This window comes from Salvelinus fontinalis, unplaced genomic scaffold, assembly GCF_029448725.1.
Source record: "Salvelinus fontinalis isolate EN_2023a unplaced genomic scaffold, ASM2944872v1 scaffold_0558, whole genome shotgun sequence".
Lineage (NCBI taxonomy): Eukaryota > Metazoa > Chordata > Actinopteri > Salmoniformes > Salmonidae > Salvelinus > Salvelinus fontinalis.
The window spans coordinates 60,129-78,365 of record NW_026600767.1 but is presented as its reverse complement, the minus strand read 5'-3'; the positions used below and the strand labels follow the sequence as shown (position 1 = coordinate 78,365).

Here is an 18,237-nt window from a genome sequence, read left to right as displayed (position 1 = left end):
CAGGACCAGCCATGGAAGCTCCATCAGTCTAACAGTAGGTCCTCTTATTACATGACCAGCCATGGAAGCTCCATCAGTCTGACAGTAGGTCCTCTTACTACAGGACCAACCATGGAAGCTCCATCAGTCTGACAGTAGGTCCTCTTACTACAGGACCAGCCATGGAAGCTCCATCAGTCTGACAGTAGGTCCTCTTACTACAGGACCAGCCATGGAAGCTCCATCAGTCTGACAGTAGGTCCTCTTACTACAGGACCAGCCATGGAAGCTCCATCAGTCTGACAGTAGGTCCTCTTACTACAGAACCAGCCATGGAAGCTCCATCAGTCTGACAGTAGGTCCTCTTACTACAAGACCAACCATGGAAGCTCCATCAGTCTGACAGTAGGTCGTCTTTCTAGGGAGTTTTCCCAAGCCACTGTGCTACTACACCTGCATTGCTTGCTGTTTGGGGTTTTAGGCTGTGTTTCTGTACAGCACTTTGTGACATCAGCTGATGTAAGGGCTTTATAATTACATTTGATTGGTTGATTGATGAGGCTGGGTCAAAATCTCTGACATTGAAGCTAAGGAATCCTATTCTGTACTTTTCCAGACAAAACCTTCTCAAACCTCAACAGCACTGATAAGTTTTCACTTCTTTAACCATCTCTTTCCTACTGATCAACCTTTAGGCTTCAACCACTCTGTCTCCTTCACATGTTCTTTAACAATATCATCCATGGACATAGATATTGGGACCTCAGAGATTACTCCCTTCAATTTAGCATAAGTTCCAGGGTCATGGCTTCTGAGCTTCGTCCCATTATGATTTTCCAATTGAATAATATTCCCTTGCTGAACCTGACCAGCACATGATATTAACAATCTGCCATCTTAAATGTTTTATTTCACCATTATTTAACCAGGTAGAATAGTTCAGAACAAGTTCTCATTTACACAGATGCAGCCCAGTTTAACTTCACCTCTCTCTTTATGGCCTTGGTTAATCAGATAGTGCGTAAATCAGGCCCTGTTGTCTCCTCAAACACCATCCCAACTTTCCACTGTGACACATTATTACTCTGTTCTTCCTGTCTTTCCACTACAGACCATTCACATACTAGGCCCTCATCCTCCCGCTCCATTTAATCAGAACTGTCGCCCACATTGATCGCAATCCAGCGCAGCTGTTGCTTCTCAAACTCTCTCTCAATTTCCATTGTTTATGGGGTGTCAAACTCATTCCATTGAGGGCCGAGTCTCCGCTGGTAATTTTTTTTCTTCTCCATTTCAATTATAACCTAGACAATCAGATGAGGGGAGTTCCTTTATAATTAGTGACCTTCATTCATTAAACAAGCACAAGGGTGGAGCGAAAACCCGCAGACACTTGGTCCTCCATGGAATGAGTTTGATACGTGCTCCGATTCATCCGCATTAATCGACGCCATTCCATGCAGTTAGCCTCTCTCTCCAAATGGAGTAGGATAACTTCAGTTAGCTTCCCTCTATTTTGACACTCCATCACACAGCCTCATGTCGCCATTTCACCGCGAGTAAACTCCTAGAGAGAGACGACCGAAACCGTTGAAGCAGCCATTTGACTAGCCTCGTCCGAATCATAGTGATCTCGCGAGCTTACATTTACGAAACAGTGTATGTAAACTCGCGAGATCAGGATGGTTCGGACGAGGCTATTTACCAGCTCATAAACAACATTTTACACAAAACCAAGAACATGTAAAAACGAACTCAAATAAGTGGAATCTTTTTGAAATGACTGACGAAATTATGTACATACACTCATACAAACCCGAAGTCTACCTAAGTGACTTGTAAAATCGTTTTTAAACACGTTCTTCACTCACTCGGTTTGACCCCAAAATAACACATACAATTTAAACCTTTACCAAACGTGAAAATACCTTGACGGATTTGTTACCTAGCATGTTATATATTCTTTCGACATTAGAAAGTTTAAACATGCTATTACATACCTACAATGATACAGTTGAAACGGACACAACCACTATCGACATACCAACACAGTTCTGTCGTTTTCTACCCGGAACTTCCTGTTCCCCACTACGACAGTACAACAGCGTCTTCTTCTCTGGTACACTGACATTTACACAAATATAACGTGTCTGCCGCCACCTACTGTACGGTTAGTAAACTTTAGACAAAGATACACGTCCAATGAGGAAAAGGGCAGGGGGAACAACATCAAAACAAAATACAAAAATAGATAAATAAAAACTTCCCACTCCTTCAGTCACAGTCCTATTCAATTCACATCCCTACACAGTCTCATGGGCCTCGTAGGGTGGAACATCTTCAGTCACAGTCCTATTCAAAATACAGTGTATGATATATATAGGAAGATTGTTCAATTCACACATCCCTACTGCATCTGATCTGTCGGACTCACTAAACATAAATGCTTTGTTTGTAAATTATGGGTGTGATCTTACATTCAAGCTGGGGCCTGTTGCACAAAACTAGGATAAGGGATTAAGCCAGGATATCTTGGTGATCCTGGCTCAATTGATCTGTAATCCGGTTGCACTAAAGATGGATAGGGGGCAGGAGGATATGTTATGGTATAAATTACCATGGAGATTTATTCTGTGGAGCTAGCCTGCTCCAGACCAGGCTAAATTCGAGGATCTATTTAATCTCATCCCTAATGTCAGTCAGCAGTCACCACAAATGGAAACCAATAGTTATTTCACTGCTCACTATACATTATCACATATAACTAGACCCACTGTCATTATTTAAACGTTTGTGATCATTAATTTCAATGATTTTGGATAAAAAATAATTTTTAGATGATGTTGCTATCATTAGATAATTTACAGTTTCCCATAGACTATAAGGCTATATATAAAATGATAGAATATTACGGCCACAGAGGGGAAAAAAACACAAGTAATAATATTGTAACCAGTTGTTTTAAAGGAGGACAGTTGTTAAAATGACAGATGTGGGGCATTTCGTGAAATTGTACTTCAGTATGGTTTCATAAACAAAGACATGCCAGAATATTAAGTATCACATTGTCATAAGTATCAAAACAATATGTAGCTTTTCTGCAGAAAGAACCAGCCTCATAAATTTATGACTTTATCCTTTTTCTTCAGTGTGGCCCTAGTACTCTGTCATATAAACAAATACACATTCCATATGAATATAAAAACACAATGTGTAACATTATGTTCCTTTATTGAATAAGGACAAAACAAAGCAGGTAAACCATCAGCTCCTTTCGAAACTGAAGTCACAGTGACTCTACAAGATGGAAAGCACAGAATCCAAGCATATTATACAAAATGATACATACACATTCAAAGGTCTGTATATAACACACCCTGCATGTCTGCACACTAAAATAAATGCAGGACAAATCCATACACATCAACTGAACAGACAAATGAATGGATGCAGTAGCCTCCCTGCAGCCTTGTATTACACACAGTATACCGCACAAACATCATAAGAGGCCAAATTCGTAAAAAAACGAACCCAAAAAAAACCAAATTCCTCTGCCACCGCAGGACATATTTAACCAAAATTGAAAGCACACATACTAACTAAAATAATTCAACACATATTGGTCCCTCAGCAGCCGACCACTGTCGTCATCAGGGAAGATTGCCGGATTGTCCCAGTCCATGGCTGGTGGCACTCTGGGGGCCCTCTCCTTCCTCAGGCAGGCCACATTGTGGAGGACAGCACAAGCCACAGTAATATCACATGCCCTAACAGGGCTGACCCTTAATTTGTGAAGGCAGTGAAAGCGTGCCTTCAGGAGGCCAAAGGTCATTTCAACTCTGGCCCTGGTCCTGGCATGGGCATGGTTGTAGGCCTGCTGTGCTTCCTGGGGGTCTGTGAAAGGTGTCAGGAGAAAAGGCTGGCAGCCATACCCCCTGTCTCCCAGCAACACACCTGTCAACACAAAATCTCATCATTACTACCTCATAAACACAGTGATATTCTTGACACAGCCATGATGGTTATAAATAGGGGTTGTGTGGCTTACCTTGTGATAGGCACTGATAGATTTCAGAGGCCCGAAAGATTCTGGAGTCATGGACTGAGCCAGGCCATTTTGCCACAACATTGCTGATCACACAGTCAGCATTGCAGACCATCTGAAATCATAAGATGAGGAATATTACACCAATCAATGCACATCACTGGCAATGCAGAGTGTTCGTCAATGGACAATATCAAAAAGTTATGTTCACCTGAACATTAATGCTGTGAAAGGATTTCCTATTCACAAAATTGGCCTCATGGGCACCTGAGGGGGCTTTTATCCTTATGTGTGTGCAGTCCACTGCACCAATGACATTGGGGAAACCTGTCACACAAAGTAATGAGTATCCTACTATGTGTTAACAGTTGTCCTGTAATTTGTAGATCCTCTTACCTGCAATCCTATAGAACTCCTCTTTGATGTCACAGAGTCTTCTGTGGCCAGGGAAGGAGATGAAGACATCTGCTAATGCTTTGATAGCCAGACACACACTCCTTATTGTGCGGCAAATTGTGGCCTTGTTCAGCATCCCCCACTGAGTACAGGAAGGCTCCACTAGCAAAAAAGCGCAAGGCCACACAAACCATTTGCTCCACACTCAGTGCATGGCTCCGTGCAGTGCGGTGCTTAATCCTGGGACCCAGTAGTCTGCATAGATACCTGATGCCATCTGCAGAAAACCTGTATCTTTCATATAGATGGTCATCAGGGAAGGCCAGTGGGTCCAACCGGTCCCTGAAGACCCTTTCTCGCCTGAAGGCTCTCCTCAGCACAAGTGCTTCTTCATCCACCACTTCTCGCACGAATGGGCATGCCATTGTCAGAGCAGAAAGGAACACACAATTTTGGGCCTTCATATAGGCTAGTGGCCACACCTGGTGCTGGGGGGGTGGGCAAAAGAGGGCGATGCCTTATAATGATGACTTGGTTGTACTGATTGCTGGGAAAATAAAAAAACCTTAGAAAGATGCCACCGTCCTGTGTGCTCACAATAAGAGCTCATATGTCATGGCTCACTTGACTTTACGAGAATATACCTAATTTTTATTTTGAGCTGTGTCATCTTCTTGGAGCTGGGGGAGGAAAGAAAAATAATGATTAATACATTTGTGTTACAGTTAGCATACAGTGTACATTGAAGGCATATCTCACCTCCCTCTCAAGTTATTTTATTTCAAGGTCCAGTTTCCTAATTGTCCTCTTTTTTATTTCGGACTCCAGTGCAAGATTTTCCATCTTTTTCTTCTTGTACTGAATGTCTATGTCTGCCAGTTCTATTTGGCGCCGGAGGTGGTTGCCATTCAACTTTCTGATAGCTTGTGAGCTCTGTGAACACAATACAATTAGCGCAGCTGGAATTTGGCAGGATGTGGTGTCCTTTTATTAATACGCACTATGTTGCCAGGCTGGTTTTCCCACTGTATAGCATCTGGGTCCTGTAAAAGAAATTCGATTTTTTGATTTTGATGAGGACTCCTCACCATTGTAGAGTAAATAGTACTTTCACAGTTTTAACATGATACCTCATGCCTTCTGGAATCCAGAGAGATGGTCTCCTCCTCATCATCGTCTCCATCATGTGCTGTTGCTGCTGCACTGGGGCCTTCACCCTATCACATTTAAATCGGATTCATATTGAAGCTAGTAGACAAGACATGCCAGGCCTACAGTATGCCTTTGATGGAGTACTCACTGGATCAGCATCGTCTGGTGCTTGTGCTGGTGGCTCTAACAGGAACACAGTGCTGCCAGACACTGCAAGGCAATAGGTAAACCAAAGTCAGACAGTCCAAATTGATTCAATATGAATGTGGTTGTATCCCATGTAGAGATGGAAGGACATACCTTGAATGAAGCGGGTGGCATCTTGGGAGGAACCTATGCTCGTCTCTTTCCCCCCAGGGATCCCCTCTAAGACGGGCCTGCCTTTATTTAGCTCCAAGGCCATGTCCTCTGCTGGGGTAAGGTCAGCCTTTGGTGACCCACCACCCGTGCCTTGTCTGTGGGTATTCTTTTTCACTGCTAAAACAGTACAGACAATGTGTGAGCAGGCACCTTCTGGGTACAATATATGCTTGTGCTTTGTTAAATATTAGTCAGGGACCATACCATTCTGCAGAATGTTCTTGTATTTGATTTTGACCTGCTGCCATGTCCGTTTTGGCCCGTTCATGTTTAATCTACACACACACACACATTTAATGGAGTCACACTGCAAAAAATTACTTGGTATTTTTGTCTTGTTTTCAGTAAAAATATCAAAAAATTTATCATAGCTTTATACAGTGTGATGGAGTTACTTTACACAATTTCACTCATATCTGCAGTGCATTTCAATTAAAAATTTAACCGTTTCATAATTACAGTACAACTGCATTTTTGGAGATGTGAATTAAATATTTGAATTGTAATTGTGATGTTTCAGCGGAGCGGTGACTGTGTAATTGTGCACTACTTACGCATTCAGGCGGTCTGCAATACTTTGCCACGCTTTTTCTCTTTGCTTTATCACTGTGGCGGTGTTGCCTTTCTTCTTAATTATATCTTTTACCTCCTCGTATGCCTCCATGAGGATTTGTGCTTCCGACGGGGAAAAGTACGCGGCTCTAGTTGCCATGGTAAATCAGTTAATCTGTGATCTGTGGCGGGGTCTATTTGAGTGAGCCGTGAGCGCGCACCTATCCAGGATTGGTTTCACCTGGCTTAATGAATCCGTGTCTGCTCATCCTGGCTTGGTCTTTGTGCAACCAATTAAGCCTGGACGCACATGTTTTGGCTTCATTGAGCTCAGCTGAGTCATTTATCCCGGATGTCTTAATTCTACTTTTGTGCAACAGGCCCCTGGAGTGCCAGAGTGCGCTTGGGCGTTCGGAAATTCAGAGTGTTGTCAGATTGTCAGTTCGTATCGCTCTCGGAGCGTTCAGAGCCACACTGGACGCTCTGGTGGAGGAGTAGGGTTTTATTTATTACATTATTTATACTTTTACTTTTGATACATAAGTATATTTTAGCAATTACATTTACTTTTGATACTTATGTATATGTCGAAACCAAATACTTTTAGACTTTTACTCAAGTAGTATTTTACTGGGTTGCTTTCACTTTTACCTTGATAAGAAAGGACTCAAGTATCTTTACTTTTACTCAAGTATGACAATTGGGTACTTTTTCCACCACTGCGTGCAATGCTTCCAATGTCAATTCCTGAACTCCAAAAAACCTTTCAGCCGCACGTACAATTAATCTTTACAATCGGTATCCTTTAACTGGTAAACGACATTATGAATCTCAACAGGTTGCAGGTCATCCACTGCCATAGCTTCCTCAGCACCAATCACTCTTTCAACTATTTCCCGCGCCTCCCAGTAGGAGAACTACTGTACAGTTTCTTGATGTGGATGTTCCCTGATATAAAAAAAAATTGATAAATGCCATTGGTCAGATCCGGTGTTATGAAACTGATGGAATTTATTTTTTTATTGAAGTAGGCACATAGCATACATAACAGGTTAGGATAATTAAAGTGTCAGTTAGGTGAATTAGCTTGGCAGGTTAGGAGTCTGAGGTTAAGCTTAGGAAAAGGGTGAGGGTTAGGGATTTGTTTACCATGCAGGTTTGGATAACTAACATGACGGTTAGGAGACTGAGATTAAGGTTAGGAAAAGGGTTAGGCTTAGCTACAATGCTACATCTGTCAACAAGTGTTGTTCCAACGCAAACGAAACGGCCACGGACCAATGGGGAGCATCAATTGGTGTAAACTTGATATCATGAAACACCCGATATCAGAGAACGCCCCTAATTGCTGTCTGCAATTACACCCTTCTCGGATCAAGGGGGCAGGCTTCCAGTCTATAAGCATGCTTTCCACTGTGCTCAGAGGGCATTTTCGGTACTGCAGTTCAGCTGAAGCACGGCCCAATTCCCATTGAAGGCCCCATAGCGAAGTCAATAAAAAAAATACAATTTAGTTATCAAGTTTGTAAATAAAACATCCTTTGAATTATTCAAGTAATTGCCTTAGCGTCTGATTTTTCCCATCAATCACAGCAAAAGTTATTAACCATTTTAGATTCATGCTGTGAGGTGGGTGAGCTTATGCCACATGCAGATGCTGAAGGGAAAACACACCTCTTGATCTGCGTGTTTATAATGTAGGTTAAGGTGCAGCCTCGTCTCATAGACTAGATGTAACATTGTAAATATAAATCTGGAACTCTCAAAATAGTATGATATATTACGTTTTTATGGTTACATAAGACAGACAGTTACTTAATAAATGGAATTTGGTGGTGCTGTACTGTAACAGCGAGCTGAGCCAGTTGAAAGTATTGACGCCAGGGATATATTGTTGGTGACTGTGTTCCTTCAATTGTTTTGTGTTTTTTATTCATTTATTTCTGGTACTCTCCTACCTGAGCGGCATGAGGCCTGTGTGGCGTTGCACTGTTAAAATCATCCCAGTGTGGAGATGAAACACCTGTGTGTTGCAAAGCCACATGCTCTGTCCTCTCTGATCTACCTAGGTGTTTTAACGTGGGTAATACAGAGATAATACTAACACAGAGATAACCACTGATCTACCTAGGTGTTTTAATGTTGGTAATACAGAGATAATAATAACACAGAGATAACCACTGCTCTACCTAGGTGTTTTAATGTGGGTAATACAGAGATAATACTAATACCGAGAGAACCACTGCTCTACCTAGGTGTTATAATGTGGGTAATACAGAGATAACACTAACACAGAGATAACCACTGATCTACCTAGGTGTTTTAATGTTGGTAATACAGAGATAATAATAACACAGAGATAACCACTGCTCTACCTAGGTGTTTTAATGTGGGTAATACAGAGATAATACTAATACCGAGAGAACCACTGCTCTACCTAGGTGTTATAATGTGGGTAATACAGAGATAATACTAATACAGAGATAACCACTGCTCTACCTAGGTGTTATAATGTGGGTAATACAGAGATAATACTAACACAGAGATAACCACTGATCTACCTAGGTGTTTTAATGTTGGTAATACTAATACAGAGAACCATTGAACATGCATTTTCCATTACGCCATTATGTTTATCACTTCAGTTCCTTAAAAGCATATACAGGGAATTATACAAGAGCCCTTGACTTTTTCCACATTTTGTTGCTTTACAGCCTTATTCGAAAATTGATTAAATGCATTTTTTTACCCCTCATCAATATACACACAATACCCCATAATGACAAAGCGAATTTATCAAATTTTGTTTATCAAATGTATAAAAATGAATACCTTATTTGCAAAAGTATTCAGACCCTTTGCTCAGATTCCAAATTGAGCTCAAGTGCATCCTGTTTCCATTGATCATCCTTGAGATGTTTCTTCAACTTGACTGGAGTCCACATGTGGTAAATTCAAATGATTGAACATGATTGGATAAGAGAAAATCTGTAATTTCGATTAAGACATTAATGAGCGAGCTACGACAGACGTAGTCAATATAACTATTTGTGGGGCCCTTTTGAAATGCAAAGCGACAGAATTCAGAACATGGACTGTTCTTACAGTGTTCTCCCTGTACGTCAAGTCAGAACCGTAGGATAAATAAAAGGAATACACGCAGACAATGAAAATTCTTGCATTATTCAATGATTACATTTCTCAAAAACAGGTTAAAGGCTACATGTGAACCACCAAGTCAGAACAGGAGACAAAATGAAGAGGTGAAAACAGACCAAATTATTAAGGTGAGGCACATGGGCTACTAACATTTTACTACACAACATACACTTAGTATTACTTTCTTAGCTACAGTATACACATCTCCCTGGCATATTACATCATTTATGCAGCAGCAGACAAGACATTTTTTGACTCACCTTGTTGTGCTGTGCTCACTTGAACAGGAAGGTGGCGCAGCAGTCCTTCGTGGGCATATTTTGTCATCAAAGTCTGGCATTCTCTGGATTTATGGTGCTTTCAAGACAACTGGCAACTTGAAGAAAAATGGAATCATGATGACGTCAGTAATCTTCAGGTCGTAGCTGTAGAAAGAGGCCCAAGTTCCCAATTTACAATTCCGAGTTGGATGAAAGGTCAAAACGTATTTTCCCAGTCGTAGCTTGTTTCCCCCCCCGAGTTCCCAGTTGTCTTGAACTCACTCAAGTCAGATGTTGCAGTACCGAGTTAAGTTGTTTTGAGCGCGGCACAAATCAAGCTTCATTGACAGCATGGCCAATGTTGAATGTTTACAATTTTAAACTAGGAAAAGAGCCCCTTAATCTTAGACTGGGACCACAGAGCCACTCCAATGAATAGCAAGCTAATGATTGCTTTGCAAAGCTTGCAGTTAGCCACTGATTCCTTCCAAACCACTCATTGTTGAATTCGCCATTTCCAACTTGTGTAATGTTTATGTCCAATGGCCGATGAGCACCGATACGTTTATCTATAATTTCTCATAATTTCTCTTCATATGACAAAGAATAAAAAGGATTTGCCAGTAGATTGTCGACTTGATTCATGATGATGACTGCTAGATCAGATTTTGAAAGTATGATGTTGACATGATCAGTCCAATCAAAGCGACTGTAGATATCACATGATTTGACGTTATTTTATCTGTGGACAACGACCTTGAGCCTTCTTGGATGGGCACATCCAATGTAACTCTATGGCAGCACCCAAGGGGCTTGAATTTTCAAGTTCTACCCTTAGACTTGGCAGTGACATATTGTCCCCATGAATGACAGAACACTGAGCCAATCACAGCGCACAAGCTGCGCGTATTTTCTGCTGGCTTGCCCCACCTCCACAGAAAGCACTGAGCTAGGCTGAAAGACCTGCATTTTGGAGCTGCCTTACTCAAGAAAACAAAAAGAGACCATGTTTGTATACGGCTTTATTAACAACTCAATTACATGTTTTTTTACATTGGTTGCAAACAGATCATTTTTTTCCACTTTTTTACGCTAAAACTGTGGGGCTCAAAAGAGGTGGCTCACCTGCCCTGAATGATGGGTCGCCACTGAACTTATCTAGAACACTGCAGTCCGTCTGGGTGTTTAACCTTCCCAAGTTCCCCCATGTCACCCTGCGCCTCCGTACATTCCACTGGCTTCCAGTCGAAGCTCACATCCACTACAAGACAATGGTGTTTACTTACGGTGCAGCAAGAGGAACTGCCCCATCTCTACCTTCAGGCTATGCTCAAACCCTGCATCCCAACCCGAGCACTCAGTTCTGCCACCTCTGGTCTCATGGCCGTCCCACTGCTAAAGGAGGTCAAGCTCCCTCTCAGCCCAGTCAAAGCACTTCTCTGTCCTGGCACCCCAATGGTGGCACCAGCTTCCCTCTGATGGTAGGACAGCAGAGTCCCTGCCCATCTGCCCGAAAAGGTCTGAAACCCTACGTCTTTAAATAATACCCCCCCCCCCAAAAAAAATACAAATAATAACAATATTAATTCAAATAATAATAATAGTAATAATAATCTGACACTAATATGAAGAACTGAATACAACCACAAGAACCATTCATACTGTCAGATCTAATATGAAGAACTGAATACTAAAGAGAAGAAGAGGTTGACCAGTACATATTCATGTAACTTTATTTTTCATTAGCAGATCAATAAAGTTTGCTTCAATGCAGTTATCCAAACACATTCATGATCAGTAACTAAAATAACTCATCTAGTTTTAAAGAAAATTAATAAACACATGTATTCATTTCATAAACTGTGTCTCATTAAATAAAGTTGTAAAACAATCCCCCCAAACTAGTGGTGAAAAGTGATCATCACACCATCTCTATCTGATACATGTTAGGGGCGTAAGGTAGCCTAGTGGTTAGAGCATTGGGCCAGTAACCAAAAGGTTGCTTGATCAAATCCCCGAGGTGACAAGGTAAAAATCTGTTGTTTTGCCTCTGAACAAGGCAGTTAACCCACTGTTCCTAGGCCATCATTGTAAATAAGAATTGGTTCTTAACTAACTTGCCTAGTTAAATAAAGGTTCAATAAAAAGAGTGTATACTAGCTCTTTCCCACAGAATACTGCAGAGGGACAACGTGGTCCCAGAGCAAAACATATTATATTATACAAAAAGCATCAGTGCCACTCCATTTAGTATGTTTGGTTACATTACATTGGACTACCAATATAAACCAAACATCTAAAGTGTTGGTTTCATGAGCTGAAATAAAAAAATCCAGCAATGTTCCATATGCACAAAAAGCTAATGTCTCTCAAATGTTGTGCACAACTTTGTTTATATCCCTGTTAATGAGCATTTCAGCCTTTGTCAAGATAATCCATCCACCTGACAGGTGTGGCATATCAAGATGCTGATAAAACAGCATTATCATTACACAGGTGCACCTTGTGCTGGGGGACAATAAAAGGCCACACAACACAATGTCACAGATGTCTCAAGTTCAGGGAATGTGCAATTGTCATGATGACTGCAGGAATATCCACCAGAGCTGTTGCCAGAGAACTCAATATTTATATCTCTACCATAAGTCACCTCTAACGTCCTTTTAGAGAATTTGGCAGTATATCCAACCGGCCTCACAACTGCAGATCACATGTAACCACGGCAGCCCAAGACTTCTTCACCTGCAGGATTGTCTGGAGAGGGGAGGGGGGGGGGGGGGGGGGGCTGAGTAGTATTTCTGTCTGTAATAAAGACCTTTTGTGGGGGAAAACTCATGCTAATTGGCTGGGCCTGGCTCCCAAGTCCCACCCATGGCGAGCCCCTGCCCAGTCATGTGAAATCCATAGATTAGGGCCACATTTATTTCAATTGACTGATATCCTTATACGAACTGTAAATTGCTGTTTAGTATAATACGACTTGTAGGACGTATCGTATGTTACGAATTACAATTCGTATTTTATTTTACGCATTGCTATTCATACAATATGTTGCGAACTTGTAAAATGTATGATATGTTACGAATTCCAATTTGTTGTTGCTAACGTTACTTAGGTTAGGGGTGAGGGGTTTAAGGTAGAGTTAAATGGGTTTCGGGGAAAGGTTAGCTAACATGCTAAGTAGTTGCATGCTAAGCTAACATGCTAAGTAATAGCTAAAAGTAGTAGGTAGTTGCAAAGTTGCTAATTAGCTAAAATGCTAAAGTCCTCCTTGATGAGATTCAAACACGCAAACTTTGGCTAGAAGTTTGAGTTACACGCCCACCATTCCACAGAGCAGGAGTAAGGCTTCTCTCCTGTGTGTATACATTGGTGTGTTAAGTTGCTATGGTGAGAAAAACTCACCCAAAAGTCAGAACAGACGTAAGCCGGCATCTCTCATGCGTGTGTTCCCTGATGAACTATTAGCTCAGTTGCTGTTTTGAAGCATTTTACACAGGCAGAGCAGGAGTATGGCTTCTCTCCTTTATGTATCTGTTGGTGTGTTTTTAAGGTATCAAGCCGAGAGAAACTCACACCACAGTCAGAACAGGAGTAAGGCTTTTCTCCTGTGTGTGTTCTCTGATGAAGTTTTAGCTTAGCTGATGTTGTGAAGCATTTTACACAGTCAGAGCAGTAATAAGGCTTCTCTCCTGTGTGTGTTCTGTGATGAACTGTTAGCACAGTTGATGTTTTGAAGCATTTTCCACAGTCAGCGCAGGAGTATGGCTTCTCCCCTGTATGTATACGATCATGTGATTTTAAGTGGGAAAGTTGCGAGAAACTAGTTCCACAGTCAGAGCAGACGTAAGGCTTCTCTCCTGAGTGTGTTCTCTGATGAACTTTTAGATCAGTTGATGTTGTGAAGCATTTTCCACAGTCAGAGCAGACGTAAGGCTTCTCTCCTGTGTGTGTTCTCTGATGAACTTTTAGCTCATATAATGTTTTAAAACATTTTCCACAGTCAGAGCAGGAGTATGGCTTCTCCCCTGTATGTATACGTTCATGTGATTTTAAATGGGAAAGTTGAGAAAAACTAGTTCCACAGTCAAAGCAGACGTAAGGCTTCTCTCCTGTGTGTGTTCTCTGATGAACTTTTAGCTCATTTAATGTTTTTAAACATTTTCCACAGTCAGAGCAGTAATACGGCTTCTCTCCTGTGTGTGTTCTCTGATGAACTTTTAGCTCAGTTGACGTTTTGAAATATTTTACACAGTCAGAGCAGGAGTAAGGCTTCTCTCCTGTATGTATACGTTCATGTGTTTTTAAGGTATAAAATTGGGAGAAACTCTTTCCACAGTCAGAGCAGACGTAAGGCTTCTCTCCCGTGTGTGTTCTCTGATGAACTTTCAGTACATTTGATGTTTTAAAACATTTTCCACAGTCAGAGCAAGAATAAGGCTTCGCTCCTGTGTGTGTTCTCTGATGAACTTTTAGATCACTTGATGTTGTGAAGCATTTTCCACATTCAGAGCAGACGTAAGGTTTCTCTCCTGTATGTACACGTTCATGTGTTTTTAAGTGGGAAAATTGAGAGAAACTAGTTCCACAGTCAGAACAGTAATAAGGCTTCTCTCCTGTGTGTATACGTTGGTGTGCTTGTAAGGTGCCCAGATGAGAGAAACTTGCCCCACAGTCAGAGCAGTAATAAGGCTTCTCTCCTGTGTGTGTTCTCTGATGAACTTTTAGCTGAGTTGATGTTTTAAAACGTTTTCCACAGTCAGAGCAGTAATAAGGCTTCTCTCCTGTGTGTGTTCTCTGATGAAGTTTTAGCTGAGTTGATGTTTTGAAACATTTTCCACAGTCAGAGCAGGAGTAAGGCTTCTCTCCGGTGTGTATTTTTAGGTGTATTTTTAGCTTTGATAGAAATGGGAAAATCTCTTCACAATGTGGGCAGTGATGAGACTTCTTATCTCTCTGATCTTCCTGCTGTTGATCTCTGGATGTAGAGAATGTCTCAACATGGTATCCTGTGAACATCAGAAGAACCAGTCAGTTGGTGTGATATACATGTCAATCAAATGTATTTAATGAAGCCCTTTTTACATCAGTAGTTTTCACAAAGTGCTTAACAGAAACCCAGCCGAAAATCCACAAAGAGCAAGCAATGCAGATGTAGAAGCACAGTGGCCACAAAAAAATCTCTAGAAAGCAGGAACCTTGGAAGAAACCTAGAGAGGAACCAGGCTCAGAGCGGTGACCATTCCTCTTCTGGCCATACCGGGTGACAGGTAGCCTAGTGGTTAGAGCAACCGAAAGGTTGCAAGATCAAATCCCTGAGCTGACAAGGTAAAAGGTCATCCTTGAAAATAAGAATTTGTTCTTAACTTACTTGCCTAGTTAACCTGTTTTCAAAATCACAGACAGCAATTAAATAAATCACTTACCTTTGAAGATCTTCCTCTGATTGCAATTCCAAGGGTCCCAGGCTACACAATGAATGGTCGTTTTGTTCGATAAAGTCTTTCATTATATCCCAAAAATGTCAGTTTAGTTGGCGCGCTTGATTCAGTAATTAACTCGTTCAACATGCACACAAACAAATCCAAAAGGTTACCAGTAAAGTTCATCCAAACAAGTCAAACGATGTTTCTAATTAATCCTCAGGTATTCTAATATCTAAATAAAAAATCATATTTAAGACGGAGAATAGTCTGTTCAATAGCGAAAATAAATAACAAAGAGCGCACTCTCGTTGATGCGCGCAACATGACTACTTTTCTAATGGGGGACACCTTGGAAAAACTACAAATACCTGAAACCCATTCTAAGGACTGGTGATATCTAGTGGAAGCCATAGGAACTGCAATCTGGGTCCTATCTATTTGTATATCCCATTGGCAAGCATTGAAAAAAACCTGTGACCTCCACAAAAAAAAAATCCGTAAGGATTTTCCTTAAGGTTTTCGCCTGCCATTTCAGTTCTTTTATACCCACATACATTATTTTAACAGTTTTAGAAACTTCAGAGTGTTTTCTATCCAATGCTATCTAGTATATGCATATCCTAGCTTCTGGGCAGTTTACAGGCAGTTTACTTTGGGCACGCCAGTCATCTGAAATTCAGGACAATAACCAGTTTGCTAAGGAAGTTAAATAAAGGTAATTCAAAAAAATATATATATATACAAATAAATACACTACCATTAGTGGTGAAATAAATGAATGAATTCAAAAGATTGGGGTCACTTACAAATGTCCTTGTTCTTGAAAGAAAATTTAAAAAATTGTCCATTCAAATAATGTCAAAATGATCAGAAATACAGTGTAGTCATTGTTAATGTTGTAAATGACCATTGTAGCTGGAAACGGCTGAAGATCTCGTACAACGCTGTGTACTACTCCCTTCACAGAACAGCGCAAACAGTCTCTAACCAGAATAGTGTCTAGAAGGCCAGCATCCCGGAGTCGCCTCTTCACAGTTGACGTTGAGACTGTTGTATTGCGTGTACTATTTAATGAAGCTGCCAGTTGAGGACTTGTGAGACGTCTGTTTCTCCAACTAGACACTAATGTACTTGTCCTCTTGCCCAGTTGTGCACCGGGGCCTCCCACTCCATTTTCTATTCTGGTTAAAGCCAGTTTGCGATGTTCTTTGAAGGGAGTAGTACACAGCGTTGTACGAGATCTTCAGTCTCGTGGCAATTTCTCGCCTGGAATAGCCTTCATTTCTCAGAACAAGAATAGACTGACGAGTTTCAGAAGAAAGGTCTTTGTTTCTGGCCATTTTGAGCTTGTAATCGAACCGACAAATGACCCAGAAACTCAACTAGTCTAAAGATGGCCAGTTTTATTGCTTCTTTAATCAGAACCACAGTTTTCAGCTGTGCTAACATAATTGCAAAAAGGTTTTCTAATGATCAATTAGCCTTTTAAAATGATCAACTTGGATTAGCTAACACAACATGCCATTGGATCACAGGAGTGATGGTTGCTGATAATGGGCTTCTGTACACCTATGTAGATATTCCAATAAAAAAAAAAATCCTCCGTTTCCAGCTACAATAGTCATTTACAACATTAACAATGTCTACTGTATTAATGATCAATTTGATGTTATTTTAATGGAGGGAAAAAAAGTAATTTTCTATCAAGAACAAGGACATTTCTAAGTGACCCTAGATTTTTCAACGGTAGTGTATGTATTCATTTCAGTAGGCTGTATGGGAATGGGAATAAAACTATTCTAAAACTGGGTAGGAGTCAAAAACTAAAAAGAGGCAAAAGTCGTGAAAATGATGAGCTATATCATCCTCCACTCAACATCACAAGGGTTAGTAACTACACAGACTCATTTCATATAACTTCAAAAACACTGGCAGTTTGTCTACTTCACTTCTTTAGTCTACTCTCTGATCACTCCAGATAACCCAGTGAATAAAACAAATGCTGGCAATACTGGTGCCATCCAAGTCTCAGTAGCATGAAATAAGATCTACAATTTATTCAAAAAGTATTCAGACCCCTTGATTTTTTCCACGTCTTGTTACATTACAGCCTTATTCTAAAATTGATTAAATCGTTTTTTCTTCTTCTCAGCAATCTACAAACAATACCCCATAATGGCATCACAATACCCCATAATGGCATCGCAATACCCCATAATGGCATCGCAATACCCCATAATGACATCACAATACCCCATAATGACAGGGCAAAAACAGGTTTTTAGAAATAACTGAAATATTACATTTACGTACGTATTCAGACCCTTTACACAATAGTTAGTTGAAGCACCTCTGGCAGCGATTACAGCATTGAGTCTTGTTGGGTATGAAGCTACAAGCTTGGCACACCTGTATTTGGGGAGTTTCTCCCATTCTTCTCTGCAGATCCTCTCAAGCTCTGCCAGGTTGGATGAGGAGCGTCTCTGCAAAGCTATTTTCAGGTCTCTCCAGAGATGTTTGATCGGGTTCAAGTCCGGGCTCTGGCTGGGCCACTCAATGACATTGAGACTTGTACCGAAGCCCCTCCCACGTTGTCTTGGCTGTGTGCTTAGGGTCGTTGTACTGTTGGAAGGTGAACCTTCACCCCAGTCTGAGGTCCCAGCGCTCTCAAGTTGGTTTTCATCAAGGATCTTTCTATACTTTGCTACGTTCATCTGTCCCTTGATCCTGACTAGTCACCCAGTCCCTGCTGCTGAAAAACATCCCCACAGCATGCTGCTGCCATCACCATGCTTCACCGTAGGGATGGTGCCAGGTTTGCTCCAGACATGACGCTTGGCATTCAGGCCAAAGAGTTACATTTCGGTTTCATCAGACCAGAGAATCTTGTTTCTCATGGTCAGAGTCA

The 18,237-nt window shown here is 41.1% G+C and overlaps 2 protein-coding genes across 2 annotated transcripts in view; both read right to left on the bottom strand.

Moving 5' to 3' along the window:
- The window catches only part of LOC129846463 (zinc finger protein 501-like), a 31,216-nt gene that overhangs the window by 7,989 nt on the left and 4,990 nt on the right, over window positions 1–18,237 (bottom strand). The window lies entirely within an intron of this gene.
- The window catches only part of LOC129846460 (zinc finger protein 239-like), a 29,233-nt gene continuing 22,614 nt past the window's right edge, over window positions 11,619–18,237 (bottom strand). The window contains exon 3 of the mRNA XM_055914394.1: window positions 11,619–14,912. Within this exon, the coding sequence (XP_055770369.1) occupies window positions 13,342–14,912 (1,571 nt within the window). The 3' untranslated portion in view covers window positions 11,619–13,341. The remainder of the gene's footprint in view (window positions 14,913–18,237) is intronic.